This window comes from Lithobates pipiens, unplaced genomic scaffold, assembly GCF_037356315.1.
Source record: "Lithobates pipiens isolate NorthernLeopardFrog02 unplaced genomic scaffold, aLitPip1_a1.2 Scaffold_8, whole genome shotgun sequence".
NCBI classification, from domain to species: Eukaryota; Metazoa; Chordata; class Amphibia; order Anura; family Ranidae; genus Lithobates; species Lithobates pipiens.
The window spans coordinates 485,674,575-485,693,068 of NW_027507903.1; the positions used below are offsets into that span (position 1 = coordinate 485,674,575).

The window sequence follows — 18,494 nt, forward strand, 5'->3', positions numbered from 1 at the left end:
GTAGGGGCTGAAGTCTCATGGCGAGCAATTTAGTAAGAATTTTAAAGTCTGTGTTAAGTAGGGCAATGGGCCTATAAGAGGCACAGGATGTAGGGTCCTTAGGGGCTTTGTGAATTAGTATTATGTGTGCATGACTCATGGAGTCGGGAAGGGCACCCTCCGTCAGACAATGGGAATATAGTTGGGCCAGCTTGGGGGCAAGGAGAGCTCCGTGAGTTCTATAGAACTCCACAGGGAGACCGTCCGGGCCAGGGGATTTTCCAGCAGGAAAGGACCTGATGACCTCCAAAACCTCCTCCGAGGTAACGGGTCTCACCAAGGCCTCCCTCTCAGAATCCGAGAGCCAGCCGAGTGCCAGGGGGTCCAGCCAAGGTGCCAAGTCCCGTGGACTGAAGTCCGAGGGCAATACGGAGGTGTAGAGGGAGCTATAATATTGTCGAAATGCGTCTAGTATGTCCTGGGGAGAAGAGACCGACTCGCCCGAGGGAGACACTATGTTGGGTATTACCGTCAGGGGAAGGTCATGTTGCGCTAACATTGCGAGGAGGCGACCGCTGCAATCCCCCTGTTCAAAGTATCTTTGCTTATTACGATAGAGATCTAGTCTGGTAAGATCCACGAGATGTAGGTGCAGTTCCCGTTTTGCGGCATTAAGGACGTCAAAGCTAGAGTCTGTGGGATCGGCTGTATATGCTTCCGTCTGGGTAACTACTTTGTTCTGTAACTCCGTCGTGGTAGCCGTCTGTTCTTTACGGATCCCGGCTATTGAGGAAATATACTGCCCCCTCGTAAAAGCCTTAAAGGCATCCCAGGTAATCTCTGGGGAGGAGGATCCCGTATTAAGCTCCCAGTAGTCAAGCAAGCGAGGTGGAATAGCCTCAGAAAGGTCGGCGTGGGAGAGCCAGTGGGTTCCCAAGCGCCAGAGAGCGGACGTGCGGGAGGCGGGGGAGCGGAGGACTAGAAGGAGGGGGCAGTGGTCTGACAGCCCACCAGGAAGGTATGTAGCGTCCCACACGTCCGACATCATGACCGGATTGGCAAATGCTAAGTCAATACGTGAGGATGTTTTGTAGGTGGCAGAGAAGCAGGAGTAGGCCCTGGTCGAGGGGTGCTTCCACCTCCAGACCTCGTCCACCCCCATCGCCTGTGCCCAAAGTGATAAGTCTGCGGAGAAATGTTTGGGGGGGGCTGGTCGGTCCAAGTCCGGAGCTAGTATGGCATTAAAATCACCCATAAGTAATAACTTGGCAGGGCAATATGGGGTAACCCGCTCTAGAATAGTGTATAATGTGGATGTCGAGAAGGGAGGAGGAATGTATATATTCACCACAATATATCTCGTGCCCCAAACTGTAAAAACCACAATCACATATTTGCCCTGAGGGTCGGTGTGAATCTGTTCCACTACACATGGAAAAGATTTGCTGATCAGCACCGAAACCCCCCTGGCATAGGTGGAGTATGAGGCATGAAAGGCTCTCTGGATCCACGGCTTCTTCAGAGCTAGTAACTTGCTGCCCACAAGGTGCGTCTCCTGGAGCAAAATCACATGGGGGGAATGTAATTTAAGATATTTGAAGAGTACTGATCTTTTAAATTTGGAGTTAAGTCCCCGGACATTCCAGGATAGGATATTAAAAGTGGACATGTCACGAGTAGCCATCAGGTGCTTCCATTATGAAATCAAGGAAATGTGCAGTAACAGTAATCTCGTGCCACAAGAGCCGCATGGATCCAGAGACCCTCAGAGAGGAAGAGTCATGACCTAGCAGTAACCATACAAACAAAAAAACACATTTATAAACAAAAAACAAACATACCCTTGGCGACAGCCAAGTGTCAACCCTGCCCAGATCTGATGGCATCCCTAAAAACTGGGGAGCGAACAGATTGGGCCTATACCCAGAAAACAACAATTTAACCCTTTAAACTTGTCTGTGTAACAGTTCAACGCTGCGTGTGGGAATTTGTAGAAGTTCTCCGGTAGGAGCAAGCTGGCACAAGGTAGTAACACGCCAAGCTATGCCTAGTTCATCGGAAATGCTCCCAGCTCGCGTTGTCCTAAACAGTAGGGAGAGGAAAAAAAAAAAAAAAAACACGGAACAGGGGGAGCCTGTATCCCCACCCGGCAAAAAGGGCCAGGTGCTTAATCTTCGATGTGAATGGAGAGCACAAAGTTCCTCGTTCCACGCGAACCAGCTGGACCGTGAGGGTTCAAAGCAGATCGCTTTACAAAGTACTATTGAGGTAGCTTCGGTGCTCACAGGAAGGGTTCAGTAGGATACGAGAGGCAAGGATGAGGGAAATACGTGCATCTAATATAAAGCATTGAAATGGATCTTCATCGCAGGGTGGCCAGCCAGTCATCGGCATCAGTTGGGTCGTCAAAAAATCGGGTTGTTCCATCATGTTGGACTCGCAGGCGGCTAGGGTAGAGCATACCATATTTTATATTCTTTTCCCAGAGTTTTTTACGGACTTCGTTGAAGGTCTTCCTCTTTCGTTGCAAGTCGGCCGAAAAGTCGGGGAAAAGGAGAACGGAGGTGTTGCCATAATGAAGAGTGGAGTGCTTGCGGGCCTCGGAGAGAATCCTATCCCTGTCACGATAATTGAGGAATCGGACCAGGAAAGGCCTGGGGGGCCTTCCCGGGACAGCGCGGCCGGTGGGCACCCGATGAGCTCGTTCAACCACATAAGTAGGAGAGACATTTGTAAGACCCAGGAGATTTTTAAAGAACTCCTCCGCGAATTCCGCTGGGCGATCCCCCTCCTCTCCCTCGGGCAGACCCAGGACCCTGACATTGTTGCGCCGGAGGCGGTTCTCTGCATCATCTGACTTTGCGACAAGGGACTGGACCGTGCGCTGCAGCTCAGCAATGGAGGAGGCATGGGAGGCAGTAAGATCTTCAGTAGCGGATATTCTGTTCTCTGTTTCAGTCATTCTCCCTCTCATCTTGTCAGTCTGCAATACTTACTCTGCCAATACTCTGCAATACCCTGCCAATACTCTGCAATACATACCCTGCCAATACTCTGCAATACCCTGCCAATACTCTGCAATACATACCCTGCCAATAGTCTGCAATACTTACTCTGCCAATACTCTGCAATACCCTACCAATACTCTGCAATACATACCCTGCCAATACTCTGCAATACCCTGCCAATACTCTGCAATACATACCCTGCCGATACTTACTCTGCAATACTTACCCTGCCAATACTTACTCTGACAAGACTCTGCAATACTTACCCTGCAATACCCAGCAATGCCCTGCCAATAATCTGCAATACCCAGCAATAATCTGCCATACCCTGCCATTACTCTGAAATACCCTGCCAATACTTATCCTGCCAATATTCTGCAATACCCTGCCAATACTTACCCTGCCAATACATATTCTGCTAATACCCAGCCATACCCATCCATGCTCAGCCAAAATATTATTGGGGGAGATGACGTGGATATTACAGTGGGGGAGATGTATATTACAGTGGGGGAGATGTATATTGCAGTGGGGACTATATGGTGGTGACATTTTCACAGGTTTTTGCAAATTCAATTATTATTTGCTGATCCGAAAAATTATCCAATCTGTGACTCTGATCCGAGGAATGATCCGATCCGTGAGTTTTTTGATCCGTTGCAGATAATCTTGCACGGCAAGGGCAATGTTATTCCAGTTTGTGGGATATTTTATAATTTGCTGTATTTGAATTTGGAACAGGGTGTATTTGTGTTAGAAATTCCCTGCGAGGGAAAGATCATCACCCATTGTGTTGATTATTCTGTTTGACAAGTTAACTTATTTTGTTTTTGTAAACTGGCACTTTACAATAAATGTTGTACTGTATTTTCTGTGAAATATATATGCATATGAGCGTACCTTTTTTAATTTTTTTTGGTGGGGGAGTGGATCTTGGGTGGGAGTTCCCACACTTTTTTCCCCAGGACTTGACCCCTGACTATTACAGTATTTGTTATATGGAGTGATTACACACAACACTGATTGCAATAATAGACTGATGTCAGATTAATTGTTTTGATACAATTGTGACTTCTTATACTATGGGTTCCTGAAGTAATAGTGGTTCACATTTAGCGCTGCTGAAATCTTGTTTTATAGATTTTTTGTGTTTTACATATATATATATATATATATATATATATGTAATCTTTAATTTAGCTCGTAGTTTCATTGTAAGCCCATATCTAAAACTAAGAAGAATGACAATATTATCCCTGGGGCAACAGTGTCCTTGACTGACTTGGTAGAACACCATACCATAGGGCAGCCAAGATATATAATACATTCCAACATTTTCAAGTGTGTATATTTATATTACAAGCATTATCAGCTCAAACAGTCACAACAAAACAAAATAGATGAAAGTGCCATTCACTGCCAGAAGCACTATAAAAACCCTGCTGACTCTAGCTTTGGGGGATTCTATTAACGCTTCTAAACCCATGACGGACGCAGCAGCCTTTCTTTTTTTTTTTACTTTAGCAAAGTTGCAGTGTTTTCTGAATAGTTTTAGTGGCTCACTGATTGCTTATTTGCCTGGAGCAACTCATGTCTGTGTGGCAGATGCTGTTTCGGCAGCAGGAACGGGTTCTAGGACCACCCGTGTGCTGACGGCAGGCAGGAGGACTGTAAACAAGACTATGTACACAGAATTAAAAGCAGAAGATGTAGAGAAGGAGGTGGCTGTTTCCCATGCCATGTGTTCAGTAGATGTTTGTATTCTGTGTAAGTCTTGTCTCTGTGCTGTTACATAATGCATACTGGGGTCCATTAAGGAAATCTGAACCTGGTATCGTTTTTTCAGATAAACATGAATGTGATTAAAGAATTGTGACTAATCCTATCAATGTGTGTCCATGTCTTCTATGTAAAGTTTGCAATTATCTAAGTGCGAGGGAGAAGGCTTATTTCCTCCTACACATAGCTCCCAACTGTCCCTGATTACGAGGGACTGTCCCTGATTTGGAGCAATGTCCCTCTGTCACTCTTTCATCCTCATTTGTCCCTCATTTTGGTCTGATATATATAGTTGTATATAAAATGCACTTTTTATTTTTCAAAAAGTGTTTCCCAGGGCTAAACCTTTCATCCATATTCTAAATTGCTGCATGTGTACATTTTAAAAACCAATATAAAGGAATAGTAGTGGTAAAAATAAAAAATAAAAGCCCTTGTGGATTTAAATAAACTTTTTTTTGGGTTAATTCTCCTTTAACCACTTTCTGAAAAATAATAGCTACTGTATATTGTGGCATGGAAATGTATTTATACCGACTTTTAAAGTTATTTAAAGGCACAATTTAAATAGTCGCGCCTTGTTTGTATGCTCGTCTGATATGCTGACTTTTATCTTCCGCCATCTATGTGTTGTGGCAGTGACAATGACAGCTAGCTGGACACAAAGGCTGATTGTCAAAGCAGATGGAGTCACACAGTGATTAAGGGCTCACCAAAGCCTTTGAGGAGGCTTGCTGTGCCTTCAAGGGAGCATTTTTCATGGTGATTCTTTGTAGTTTGCTTGTTTAAAAGAAAATTTTTTTTGATGATATCAACCAAATTTCATCATTCATCATCCATTCAATGAGACTTCACATATTTTTAGTACAATAACTATTTTTAAAGTAAAAGATGAAGAAAATAGTACAAAGAAACATCAAATTCGAACGTTATACAAATTAAAGTTGCATATGTTGCAAAGAAATAAAAAAGAGCAGTAGAATTTTTTTTTGAAGCACGTGATTAGAGCCTGAGGCTCTAATAGGCTTTAAAAAGGGGTGGGCTCGGGGCACAGAGCACTGTTTAAATATCTAGGGGTGCAGATTAGAGGTCCCCTGTCCTCATACTTGGAGCTGAACCTCATGCAGCTGCTGAGGACCTTCTCGCAGAAATGCATGGCTTGGAGATCTCTTCCTCTTTCACCAGTGGGTAGGGTGAACCTAGTCAACATGATATACTTGCCCAAATTCCTATACTTCTCCACTAGTGCTTCCAGCCTAAATTTTGACATACTGAAAGGTATATCCTCTTTGTATGGAGCAGCAGGCCCCCACATTTAGCCATTTCCACCTTACAGCTTCCCATTACTCAGGAGGGGCCTATCCCTACCCGACTTTCAGATGTATTTCTGGGTCAGCGGTACTGATAACGGTTAGGCGGTGTTCTCTCAGCCCAAAGATAACCCGGCGGTAACCCTGGAGGCGGCCACTATGGGGTCATACACTTCCCTCATTAACCTGGTGTTCAGGGGGACCAAGAACTAATGCGCACACAGTTTTGGTGTGGCACAGGACTAGAGTGCAATCCAGCTCCCCTGGGACTTTTTCCCCTCACATTCCCCTATGGAGCAACCCCAACCTCCCACACCTGAACAAAGTTCCAGATCTGGGCAAGTAAGGGGATAGTGAACCTTAAGCACATCGTCACCGGCTGTAAATTGCGATTGTTCCCCGACCTCAAGGATGCTTATCAACTGCTGGATTGGATGTTGTTTTGTTGCTACCAACTCCGCCACGCATACAAGAAGCAGTTCCCACCTTCTCTTATCTTGGAATCAGACTCTGTAGAGGGACTACTCATTGCCAGAAATCCCCATACTTCCGCCTGTCCATAACCCCCACAAAAAAACTGTAAAAAACCTTAGACAAATGAAGGGCGGACATTCCTGACCTGACAGAGGAGGAATGGGATGCTTGTTTATCCTCCTTTGTAACCAACATGATCTCAGCTAGGGACCGTTTCATGCAAGTCAAGTTCCTCCATAGGGCCTACTGCACTCCAAAACGCCTGACACTTATGAATCCTGAGACCCCAGTGCCTTGTCCTAGATGTGACCTGCGGGCTGCCTCCTTTTTTCACATGGTCTGGTCCTGCCCACACCTCAAGGCTTACTGGCCAGGGATTGTGGACAGCCTCGGCCGGATCACCTTCCTAACTTTGAGATCTGACCCCAGGTTGATGTTACTTAACATATTCAATACCAATATTCGGGACAGACACACCAGGCTGTTCTTAAGCTTTGCCACATTCTATGCATGCAAGGAGATATTCCTCTATTGCAGGGGTGGCCAACCCGCGGCTCCCGAGCCGCATGCGGCTCTTTGCCCAGTTCCGTGCGGCTCTTACGTTACTTACGCTACTGGCTATGAACTTCCTTATTCGAGTCGAGTCGTACGTCATCATTTTCGAATCCGTCGGAGTTTGGTGTGATTGTGTGTGGCCAAGTCCGCTCATTCGGAAAATCCGTCAGAATTGCAAAACATGCTTCAAATTTTTCGGCCAGAACTCTGCCGGACCCAGTTCCTACCGAGAAATTCGCTAGTGCAGCTATTGGCTACTCCTGGCTATGAACTTCCTTATTCGAGTCGAGTCGTATGTCATCACGTTCGAATCCGTCGGAGTTTGTTTCAAATTTTTCGGCCAGAACTCTGCCGGACCCAGTTCCTACCGAGAAATTCGCTAGTGCAGCTATTGGCTACTCATGGCTATGAACTTCCTTATTCGAGTCGAGTCGTATGTCATCACGTTCGAATCCGTCGGAGTTTGTTTCAAATTTTTCGGCCAGAACTCTGCCGCTCTCATACACACCTCCGCTCACCCCTCACTCTCACTACCCCGCCCCCTTGCTCTGTATTTACGTCAAATGCACACGTGGGCAGTTTTTCAGTAAGAGCAAAATGGCAGGGAAAAAATGCACAGCAAAACGAAAATATGAAGAAGAACACAGGACGTTTTTAACAGAGTGGGAGAGTTTATATTTTTTTGTTGAACGTAATGGAAAGCCATTCTGCCTTATATGTCAGGTGTCCTTGTCGCATTTCAAAGCTTCAAACCTTCAGCGCCACTTCAGCTCACTCCATGCTAACATCGACCAGGAATTTCCAAAAGGGACTGAACTTCGCAAGCACAAGTTGGTTACTTTGAAAAGTCAGACAGAAAAGCAGGCAAAGTTTTTCAAAAAACGTACAAAGCACACAGAGACTGTAACGCTTGCATCGTATCAACTGGCTTGGAACATTGCACGGGCCAAAAAGCCATACAATGAAGGGGAGTTCATTAAAAAATGCCTCTGTGACATTGTTGAAATCTTGTCTCCTGAAAACGACAAACTAAAACGAATGGTATCAGACCTCCAACTGTCCCGCCACACAGTTGAGCACAGAATATCAGACATTAACACGTCTATTCAGTCAAAGTTGCACTCTGATCTTCAAGCTTGTGAGTATTTTAGTGTCGCATTGTATGAGAGCAAACGTATGTGTGTATGAGGAAGGGATGGGGGTGATGTTCATGTGTGCCCATGCGTATGATGTGGCTCTTTGCGGTAACTTGGTAAAAAATGTGGCTCTTGGTCTTTGTCTGGTTGGCCACCCCTGCTCTATTGGAAGGATGCTGCACCTCCTACAGTGTCTTCATGGCGCTTAGTTTTAAATTCAATGTTACCGATGTATAGGATTACCTATATCAATCGAAACTGCCCTGGCAAGTTTGATAAAATATGGTTGGGATGGATAGATGCTTGGGGAGCAGAGATCTTGGACGATGATCAGGGCATTGATGTTGAAGCTGTACCACAATAATAAGTCACTGGTTTGCTCTCCTGAATGCTATTTAACTGTCTACAGTATGTAACGTATCCATTCAAGCGAGGTCTCTGAAACCCGTTCACCCCCCCAGGCCTCCTTCTGTAACCATGTTGGAACGTATAACTACTGAACCACTATCCACTATAATAAAAGGATTTAGCCCAATCTCTCCTATGGATATCAACAAAACAGTTTTCTGTGTCAATTTATACAATAATGCTAATATGACTGATTGTGTATATGCATCGCTTGTGCTGTAAAGATTTGAATAAACATTATTCATGTTAAAAAATAAGCCTATGTGTGCATGGACACATAGGCTAACATGGAGGGGCGTTTAAGGGCAAAAACAAAACGTCAAACACTTGTAAAATAGACAGCTGCAGTGTGCATGAGGCCTTATAATCCTATCTGATAATATGGGTTTACTAACAATAACATTGATTTTTGCCATCAGTACTAAGGGGGAGATTTACTAAAAGGTGACCAAGCAAAATCTAGTGTAGTTCTGCACAGAAACCAATCAGCTTCCAGGTTTTATTGTCAAAGTTTACCGTATATACTCGAGTATAGGCCGACCCGAATATAAGCCGAGGTCCCCAATTTACCCCCAAAAAACTGGAAAAAATTATTGACTCGTGTATAAGCCGAGGGTGAGACATGCCTGTCCATCCCTGTGTGTCGTCCATCCCTGTGTGTGTCCATGCATCCGTGTGTGTGTGTGTCCATGCATCCGTGTGTGTGTGTGTGTGTGTCCATGCATCCGTGTGTGTGTGTGTCCATGCATCCGTGTGTGTGTGTGTCCATCCATCCCTGTGTGTGTGCATGCATCCGTGTGTGTGTGTGTGTGTGTGTGTGTGTGTCCATGCATCCGTGTGTGTCCATCCATCCCTGTGTGTGCATGCATCCGTGTGTGTGTGTGTGTGTGTGTGTGTGTGTGTGTGTGTGTGTGTGTGTGTCCGTGCAGCCTACCTGTGTCCAGCCTGCCTGTGTCCGTCCAGCCTGTGTCCGTCCCGGCCTGTGTCCGTCCCGGCCTGCGTCCCGTCCCGGCCTGCGTCCCGTCCCGGCCTGCGTCCCGGCCCGTCCCGCAGCTCTTCGTCGGTGGCCATTCTAGGATTCAAAAGCCGCGCCTCCGTCGGTGATAGGCGGAACACTCAATTTCCCACTGACTGCTGGGAAATTGAGTGTTCCGCCTATCGGATGTCCGTGATAGGCGGAACACTCAATTTCCCAGCAGTCAGTGGTCCGCCTATCATGGACGTCCGCTCATCCTCATACTACGGACGAGGATGAGAGGACGTCCGTGATAGGCGGAACACAGACTGCTGGGAAATTCAGTGTTCCGCCTATCACAGGCGAAGGCGGAGACGGAGGCGCGGCCTTTGAATCCTAGAATGGCCGCTGTCTGTCTGCTCGACACGCTGATCGGGCAGACAGACAGCGATGACTCGAGTATAAGCCGAGGGGGGCACTTTCAGCCTCAAAAAAGAGGCTGAAAATCTCGGCTTATACTCGAGTATATACGGTAATTGAACATGCTGCATTTAGAATCTGATTGGCTACCATGCACAGCTGCACCAGGTTCTGAGTGCTCCAGTTTTAGTAAATCTCCCCCTGATAACATATGTGGTATGTGATGTAAATAAGCCCATATACCTCTGTGAGTTTGTCATACAGTTGCGCTCATAAGTTTACATACCCTGGCCATTTTCCTGAGAATATGAACGATAACACAAAAACTTTTCTTTCACTCATGGTTAGTGTTTGGCTGAAGCCATTTATTATGAATAAACTGTATTTACTCTTTTTAAATCATAATGACAATAGAAACTACCCAAATGACCCTGATCAAAAGTTTACATACCCCAGTTCTTAAAGGGGTTGTAAAGGTGAACCTGAATACATATATATATATATAGGTGAACAAACATCTGACAGTGCCGGCGCCCCCAGCCCCCCCGTTTTACTTTCCTGACACCTCGAAAGTCCCATGCTCGTCCCCGATGTCCTCTTCGCCACTCAGCCTCGCCGCTGTTTGGCTGGAGTGGATGGATTGAAAGCAGTGCAGCCATTGCCTCGCGCTGCTGTCAATCACATCCAATGACGCGGCGCGCCGGGGCAGGGCCGTGTGATACATCGAGCTGGTATAGCCACCGGCTGTATCACGGGAGCGTGCCTGCAAGTGCTTCTCACCATGCGAGGGAGCTCGCATGAACATGAGAGGTACTTGCGGGGAGAAGCAGAGACAACTGCCGAGGGACCCCAGAAGAACAGCTTCGGGGCCACTCTGTGCAAAACGAGCTGCACAGTGGATTACCTCTGACATGTTTGTTATTTTAAAAAAATACTTTACAACCACTTTAATACCATGTATTACACCCTTTAACATCAATGACAGCTTGAAGTCTTTTGTGGTATTTGTGGATGATGTTCTTTATCTTCTCAGATGATTAGAGTTTGAACACTGCTGATTGGTATTCTCAATCCCTTGGATATCTTAATAGCCTTGTTGACTCCTCTCCAAATGTAGTATTTATGGTTGTAGCCAAAAAGCTAAATTTTGGTTTCATCACTCCAAATAACTTTGTGCCAGAAGGTTTGAGGCATGTCTCTGTGCTCTTTGGTGTATTTTAAGCAGGATACTTTGTGACATTTGTGTCGTAATGGCTTTCTTCTGGAAACTCGACCATGCAGCCCATCTTTCTTCAAATGCCTCCTTATTGTGCATCTTGAAACAGCCACACCACATGTTTTCAGAGTCCTGTATTTTACCTTCGGTTATTTGTGGGTTTTTCTTTGCATCCTGAACAATTTTCCTGACAGTTGTGGCTGAAATTTTAGTTGGTCTACCTGGCTGTGGTTTGGTTTCAACAGAACCCCTCATTTTCCACTTCTTGATTAGAGTTTGAACACTGCTGATTGGCATTCTCAATTCCTTGGAAATCTTTTTATATCCCTTTCCTGTTTTATACAGTTCAACTACATTTTCCCGCAGATCCTTTGACAATTCTTTTGCTTTCCCCATGACTCAGAATCCAGAAATGTCAGTGCAGCACTGGATGAGAGATGCAAGGGTCTGCCAAGAGTCCAGAAACTCATTGACCTTTTATACAGACACACTAATTACAAGCAAACAGATCGCAGGTGAGTATGGTTACCTTTAATAGTCATTCAAGCCCCTTTGTGTTAACTTGTGTGCATGTTATCAGGCCAAAATCACCAGGGTATGTAAATTTTTGATCAGGGTAATTTTGGTAGTTTCTATTGTCATTATGATTTAATAAGAGTAAACATAGTTGATTGATAATAAATGGCTTCAGCCAAACACTAACCGTGAGTGAAAGAAATGTTTTTGTGTAATCATTCATATTCTCTGAAAAATGGCCAAAAAATCATACATTCTGCCACGGTATGTAAACTTATGAGCACAACTGTATAAAAAAAAAAATAGAAAAGCAGAAATCAGGGCTCATGCACATCGCATCTCAAAGAAGCTCCTACAGGCTTTTGAGCTTTGAGCTCTCGCCGTTTTCTTCATGGAAACTTCCCTCCATGTTAGCCAATGTGTCCCTTGGATTTTTTCAGGAGTTTACAGGAATATGTTGTTACAGGCAGAAAAAAACCCCCACCAAACTTTTGTTTTTGAGAGGAGCTTTAGAGCAGAAAAAAATGCCCAGAATCACAGAAAAAAACATATGGAAAAGCTCAAAAAAGCTTGTAAAAGCTTGAAAACACACAAAGGAAAATCAAAAAACAAGTTGAGGGGAGGGTTTGTAAAAAAAAAAACATTTATGCTCAAAAAAGCTCAATAAAAAACATGCAAAAGAGCACAAAAAAACCACAAGCTTCTTTAAGCCTTTAGGCAGAGAAATGCTTTATATATATGTAGCACTGACCCTCGAAGGAGCTGCTGGTTTTATTGGGCTTACCGTTACCTTCTTGACCTCGTCTCTGTCTAGGGTTTCCTGTAGTAGATGGCCCAAAGAAATGTAGAAACTGACACTGAATCTTCTTTTGGGTTATTTATTTGAAGTAGAAACAGAATCTCTCAGTTTAGGGTAGAGGGTTAGGAGGAAGTTCAGGTACTCTGGACTGTCAAAAATGGAAAGTCTTTATAGAAGAAATCCAGAGAATAACTGTTTCACAGCTGGATTTTCACAACTCCCGGATAGACCTCCTCTCACTAGGCCTAGCAGTCGGTAAGGTGTTAAGTAAAGTAAAGTCTCTGCCACAGACTTTGCCAATGTCTCTGCCACAGGCTTGAGTATAGAATACTTGAGAAAAAGTCTCTGCCACAGACTTGAGCATAACTGAGGGACATAGACAAATTCATAGAGCTATCATATGGTACCAGTATCTCTCAGCCGGTCCGGCGATACCATATGAGTGTAGATCCATGAAGTGTCCTTCAATTGAGCCTCCAGGCTCCTTCAGAGAAACCAGCCTTGTGCATGGCCTTCTCCTGAAGAGTCCTCCCCTGGATGTTTCTCCAGTTGCTGGGCCTCTCCTTAGATGAGATGGCACCAGGCCCCGATATCCATTCAGGTCTGTCCCTGCAGTTGCTTCGCCTCGGGCTATCCAGCCCCAAGACTTGGAAATGCATGGAACCGCACCCCAGGCCAGGAGGGCCATGGGGGCTGGTCAGGAGGACCAGAGCCAAACAGTTGGAAAATCTTGTGGCACGGAACCCCGTAGCACGTGATGTCAGTACCTTAAATACCACCTCCCAGACTGCACAGCAGGAGAACACTCCCACTGGGCTGGTTCCGAAAAAACGTAGCACTCAATACACCCAGCTAAACTGTGTTCTACCACTTGCTGGTGGTGACAGCGACACCTGCTGCCAAGGAGAACCCAGTGCAACCCAGCTGGACTGCTACTGAAATCATAATTTAGAAAAATTTGCCCTAAAACCCAACTGAACTGTGGTTTCAGGAATATTAACTTTCAAAAACATATAGCGCATGCTTGTCAGGAGCCAGCGCTACATATATATATATATATATATATATATATATATATATATATATATATATATATATATATATATATATATATATATATATATATATATATATATATATATATATATATATATATATATATATATATATATATATATATATAATGTATAGTTGAATCTTTGAATACATACCATTGGGACCAAATTGAAATAAGGTGCTATATCTAACACAACTGCTCATGTATGGAATTTATTTTATATAACTGATCTCTGATCAAGGCAACTGTGGAAGACTTCCAATGTAACGGGATCAATGCTTTGGCAGTGTTAAGTAGGTGGAGAAGTAGCACACATTTATATTGACAAAGAGGAGTACTAGATATATGAAGAAGATAACTTTCTAGAGAAAAGACAAGCTTTGCTTTAGTAATCTTGACAAATAATTCACCTTCCCATTTCCAAAAATGGATAATTAGTGGACAGTACCACCATATATGAAGAAGGGTGCCACAATTCTGCTGACATCTCCAACATACTGTATCTGAGGGTTATAAATCAAAAACAGCGAATCATCTGCATAGGCAGTAATTTTGTATTCTCTCTGTTTTATTTTTAAATCTTTAATTGAGTCTGCACAATTAATTGTTCTGATAAAGGCTTCAAGCGTAATGATGAATAGAAGGGGGGCATCCTTTTCTAGTTCCATTATTTATGGTTTTCGATTCCAGGAGCATTCCATTTACTTTAATTTTGTCTTTTGGACATTAATACAGTGAAGTATTCTATAACATTTTAGATTGTTGGTCGATATATCAAAGTGTAGCTTTCATGTAATCCCAAACAACTCTGTGGAAGGCCTTCTCTGCATCTGAAGATAGGAGAAGGCCTCCACCAGTGCCACTAAACTTAAAATGGATAAAATTTAGTGCTTTAATAATATCATCCCTTGTTTCTCTGCCTGGCATAAATCCAACTTTTTCTTGACCAATAATTTTGGTTAGGAAAGGTCTAATGGCAGGAATGACACGGTTAGAATATCTAACAAATATTTTTGATCTCCAAATGATCACACAATATTCAAACCGTTGATGATCATGCTTTAACCTCCCTGGCGGTATGATTATTTCAGATTTTAGGTGCTAAAAGCGGTACAATTATTTTGCATGAAAATTTGATGTTTTATATTGTAGTCCTGTAATTTTTAGGAATAACTCTCTTAAATCTGTCCAAACCAGAGTCTAGCAGACATCCCGGGTATGATAAAGTTTGAAAAATGAAATCATAAATTATAATATAATAAATAACTATAAATAATTATACCAAATAATAATATAACAATAATAAAAATATTCAATAATGTAATCAAATCAAAAACACAGAAATGTTCTCAGTTGCAGAATTGTCACTGTCATTACTTTTCAGTATTTGATGATGGATCTCCCCACAAATCACTATCGCTCAATTCTGCGAGTGATTCCAATTTATTATCGCTGTTTTCTAGCTGGTCTAAAACCATTTTTGATGTAAAGGGACAGTTTTGGTTGCTATGGACAATCTCCAGTTTCCAGGCATAAAGAACAGTTTTTATAATATAAAACTGCATTCAGGGCACTGGGCAGACCACTAGGGACAAAGGGGATGTGAAATAATTACCTACAGCAATCTAATCTGTAAGATTACATTATACTGTATGTAATGTGTGTGTTTTACTTTTTGAATTTGGCGCCGTTCTCCGTTCCCGTGCGTCACAACGCTCGCAGGGAATGGAGATCGGCTCCGTGATAGATCAAGCGGAGGACGGCTCGCTCGTACAGGGGAGGGACATCGCTGGATCCGGGGGACAAGGTAAGTAAGCTCTCCCTGCATTCAGCGATGCGGTCCTGAGTCTGGCTCGGGGTTACCGCTTTTTGTATAAAATTTCCACCCCGAGCCAGACTCGGAAATACCGCCAGGGGGGTTAATAGTCAATATTGATTTCATGACCAAAAAATACAGAGGGAACATGTTGTCGCATTTCATATGAATGAGCAATTTTCCAAACATTGTTTTGAAGGTTGTCCGTTAAAAAACGATGAAGCATTACTGCTCATGAGTGGAAACGACCCACGCACTACTGAATGTGAAAGAAAATCCCTATTTTTGGTTTGTCACCAGAACAGGAATAGAGGGAAATCCCTCCAATGGGGACACTAGTTCTGATGATTCTAAAGACAACCAGGAATTTCCAGGGACCAGGGATTTCCCTCACTTTAGTGGGATTTCCTCTCATTTTATGTTTAGGCTATGAGACAGGAAGTGAAGAGACATCTCAACAATGGGACAATGGGATGAAAAAGAAAACTGACAGGTATTATAACACTTCCTTGAGAAATGAAATTAAGTTTTACCTGCAGGACAAGCTTCCCCGATTTGAAAAAAAACTGTGACTCTTGGATCACCTACCTAATGGGGACAGCCTCCTCAGATCTGAGACTAGCCTCTTAGTGCCATAGGAGAGGCTCGCTGCCTCTTTTCCCTTTCTTCTTCCTTCATCCCTTTCTTCTTTCATTTCTTGCCTCTTTCTCTTCTTCCTACTTATTAAACCTTTTGATAGTTAGGGGAGCGGTGTGGGACTGCTGTTCGGCACAGCCAGCTACCAGCTACCGTGATCAGTTCTTGGCTGTGATGATCCCTCGTGTTAGATGGGGGCGTCTCCTGGTCATGCAGTCCTTCATGGGGATGTATTTTCCATTATTGGGGATTACAGTCATAGCCCAAAATTAGGCTACACCAGTACCTTAGCGACCAGTGCTGTATGTCACTAATGTTATCCTGTACCAGTAATTTTTTTCTTTCTGGAAAAGAAAATAAAGTTTTGCCTTTAGTTAACTGCAGCAGAGAAAAATCAGGTCTCCTGCCCCAGACAGGACTGGCAGGACCAAAATACAGCTCTCTTATACTGTATGTGTTTGACATGTGAATTAAGCTGTTTGCCTAACATTTCGTTCCTAGATATATAACATTGGCTGTACTACAAATATGGCAAATGTCACTGAAATTCAGACAGTCGAGGAATAGAAAACACACATTATGAATGAATCCCAGTGAGTAAGCAAGTGAATGCAGCCAGAAAATCTGCAAAGAATGTTGCAACACAAATGAAGGCCAACAGCTTGGTAAATTTAAAAATGTACCGATTTATAGATAAGTACTATAAATACACGGTCACATAGGGATTGATTTACTAAAGGCAAGGAGTCTGCACATTTTGCAAAGTGCAGTTGCACTCTGCAAGAGCAGTTGCTCCAAAGATTGGTAAATGAGGTAACGCTTCACTTTGCCAATATTAACCTATCACGTGCAAAGAAAAAAAAAAAACAGCATTCATGCTTGCACATGATTGGATAAGAGAAGTCATCAAAGCTTCTGCTCATTCACTAAGCTCTGGAGCAACTGCTCTTGCAGAGTGCAACTTTGCAAAGTGCGCAGTCCCTTTGCCTTTAGTAAATCAACCCCACAATGTAGCAGATGTATCCTATTTTGTTCCTAAAGTGTTACTAACCCCAGGCCCCTGCATTCACTATATTTGTTCTCCCTCAGTACACAGAACATGGAAATACAAATAGTTTAGTAAATATAAACTGCTAAATAATTTTTCTCACCACCAGTACATAACAGTCTTGTGATGTCTATCAGTGTCTGCCTAAGGCTGTAGAATGAGTTTTCATTCTGCACTTACTGTTCTATCAAGATGCATTAACCCTGACCCTCTGAACAGTGCTGATTGGTCCTGTGCTGATCACATGCACCCTCTCAAGATAAAAACTCTCTAGCAATACACACCAAACTGAGCATGTGCAGCCTTTCCCCTGGTTCTGTATTATCAGGAAATATATTGGGGACAGTGGAAGAAGGGGAAGAATAGAGGAGACAGGATCAAACAGCATTTTTTACACAATGCAGAGTATTAACCCATTAGGTTCCACAGTGAGTATAACAAGCATGCTTTACTGCATATACAGACTAATATTACCATTGTGGCTTTAGTAACACTTGGGCTCCATTCACACTGGTGTGAATTCAGATGCAACCTGAATCGCAGGACAATGAAAATCACATTGTTTTCAATGGTGTCCTTTCACATCAATGAAACCAAGCATGGCACGATTTTGGAAAAGTTACTGTACTCCTGTGGTGCAATTGGTCCCATAGAATATGTACACCACTTCAAAGTTACATCCAAGTTGCACTACATCATCGCAATGAAAAATCTTATCTCAGCAGTGTGAACCTAGCCTTAAAGACACTGTGCTAACAGTAGGGGGCATACAGTCTCCAGTTCCTATACATACATGTAGGATTTCAACACAACCTCTAAAATTTGTTGGACTATGGCCAATGCCAATCAGCTGCCAAAAGCGGGCCATCTGTGGACTTTGACCACAAGATTTCCAAATGTCATTGACATGGAGGGTACAAAGGGTCAGAGCACAAAGAGACCACAGCTGATGACACAATGCCAATGCAGCGTCTCAGCTAATCATAGAAAGTGTACCTGTCAACCTTACACATAAAAGACAACCGTTTTTGGGGAAGAACTATATAAAACTAAATTTGTTTACGGACTGCAATGTGTTGTTTCAACCCACAGATATCACTGTTGCTGGTGGTTTCTACAGAAGACAGTTGGTCATTCACTAAGGTCATGTAATGGATACAGCACCATCTACAGGATAGAATAGAAAATACAACTTTAAAGGCTTATGCCGCGTACACAGGACCGGACTTTCCGGCAGAAAAGGTCAGACGGAATCATTCCGTCGGATAGTCCGATCGTGTGTGGGATAGTCCGATCGTTTTTCTTTAAAAAAATCAGACAGACCTAGAAATAGAACATGTTTCAAATCTGTCCGACGGACTCAATTCCTATCGGGAAAACTG

General features: G+C 43.5%; 1 protein-coding gene across 1 annotated transcript in view; it reads right to left on the reverse strand.

Moving 5' to 3' along the window:
- The window catches only part of LOC143960385 (sodium- and chloride-dependent betaine transporter-like), a 165,087-nt gene extending 148,685 nt beyond the window's left edge, over positions 1-16,402 (reverse strand). The window contains exon 1 of the mRNA XM_077468957.1: positions 16,017-16,402. Within this exon, the coding sequence (XP_077325083.1) occupies positions 16,017-16,122 (106 nt within the window). The 5' untranslated portion in view covers positions 16,123-16,402. The remainder of the gene's footprint in view (positions 1-16,016) is intronic.
- Positions 16,403-18,494: the final 2,092 nt, after the last annotated feature.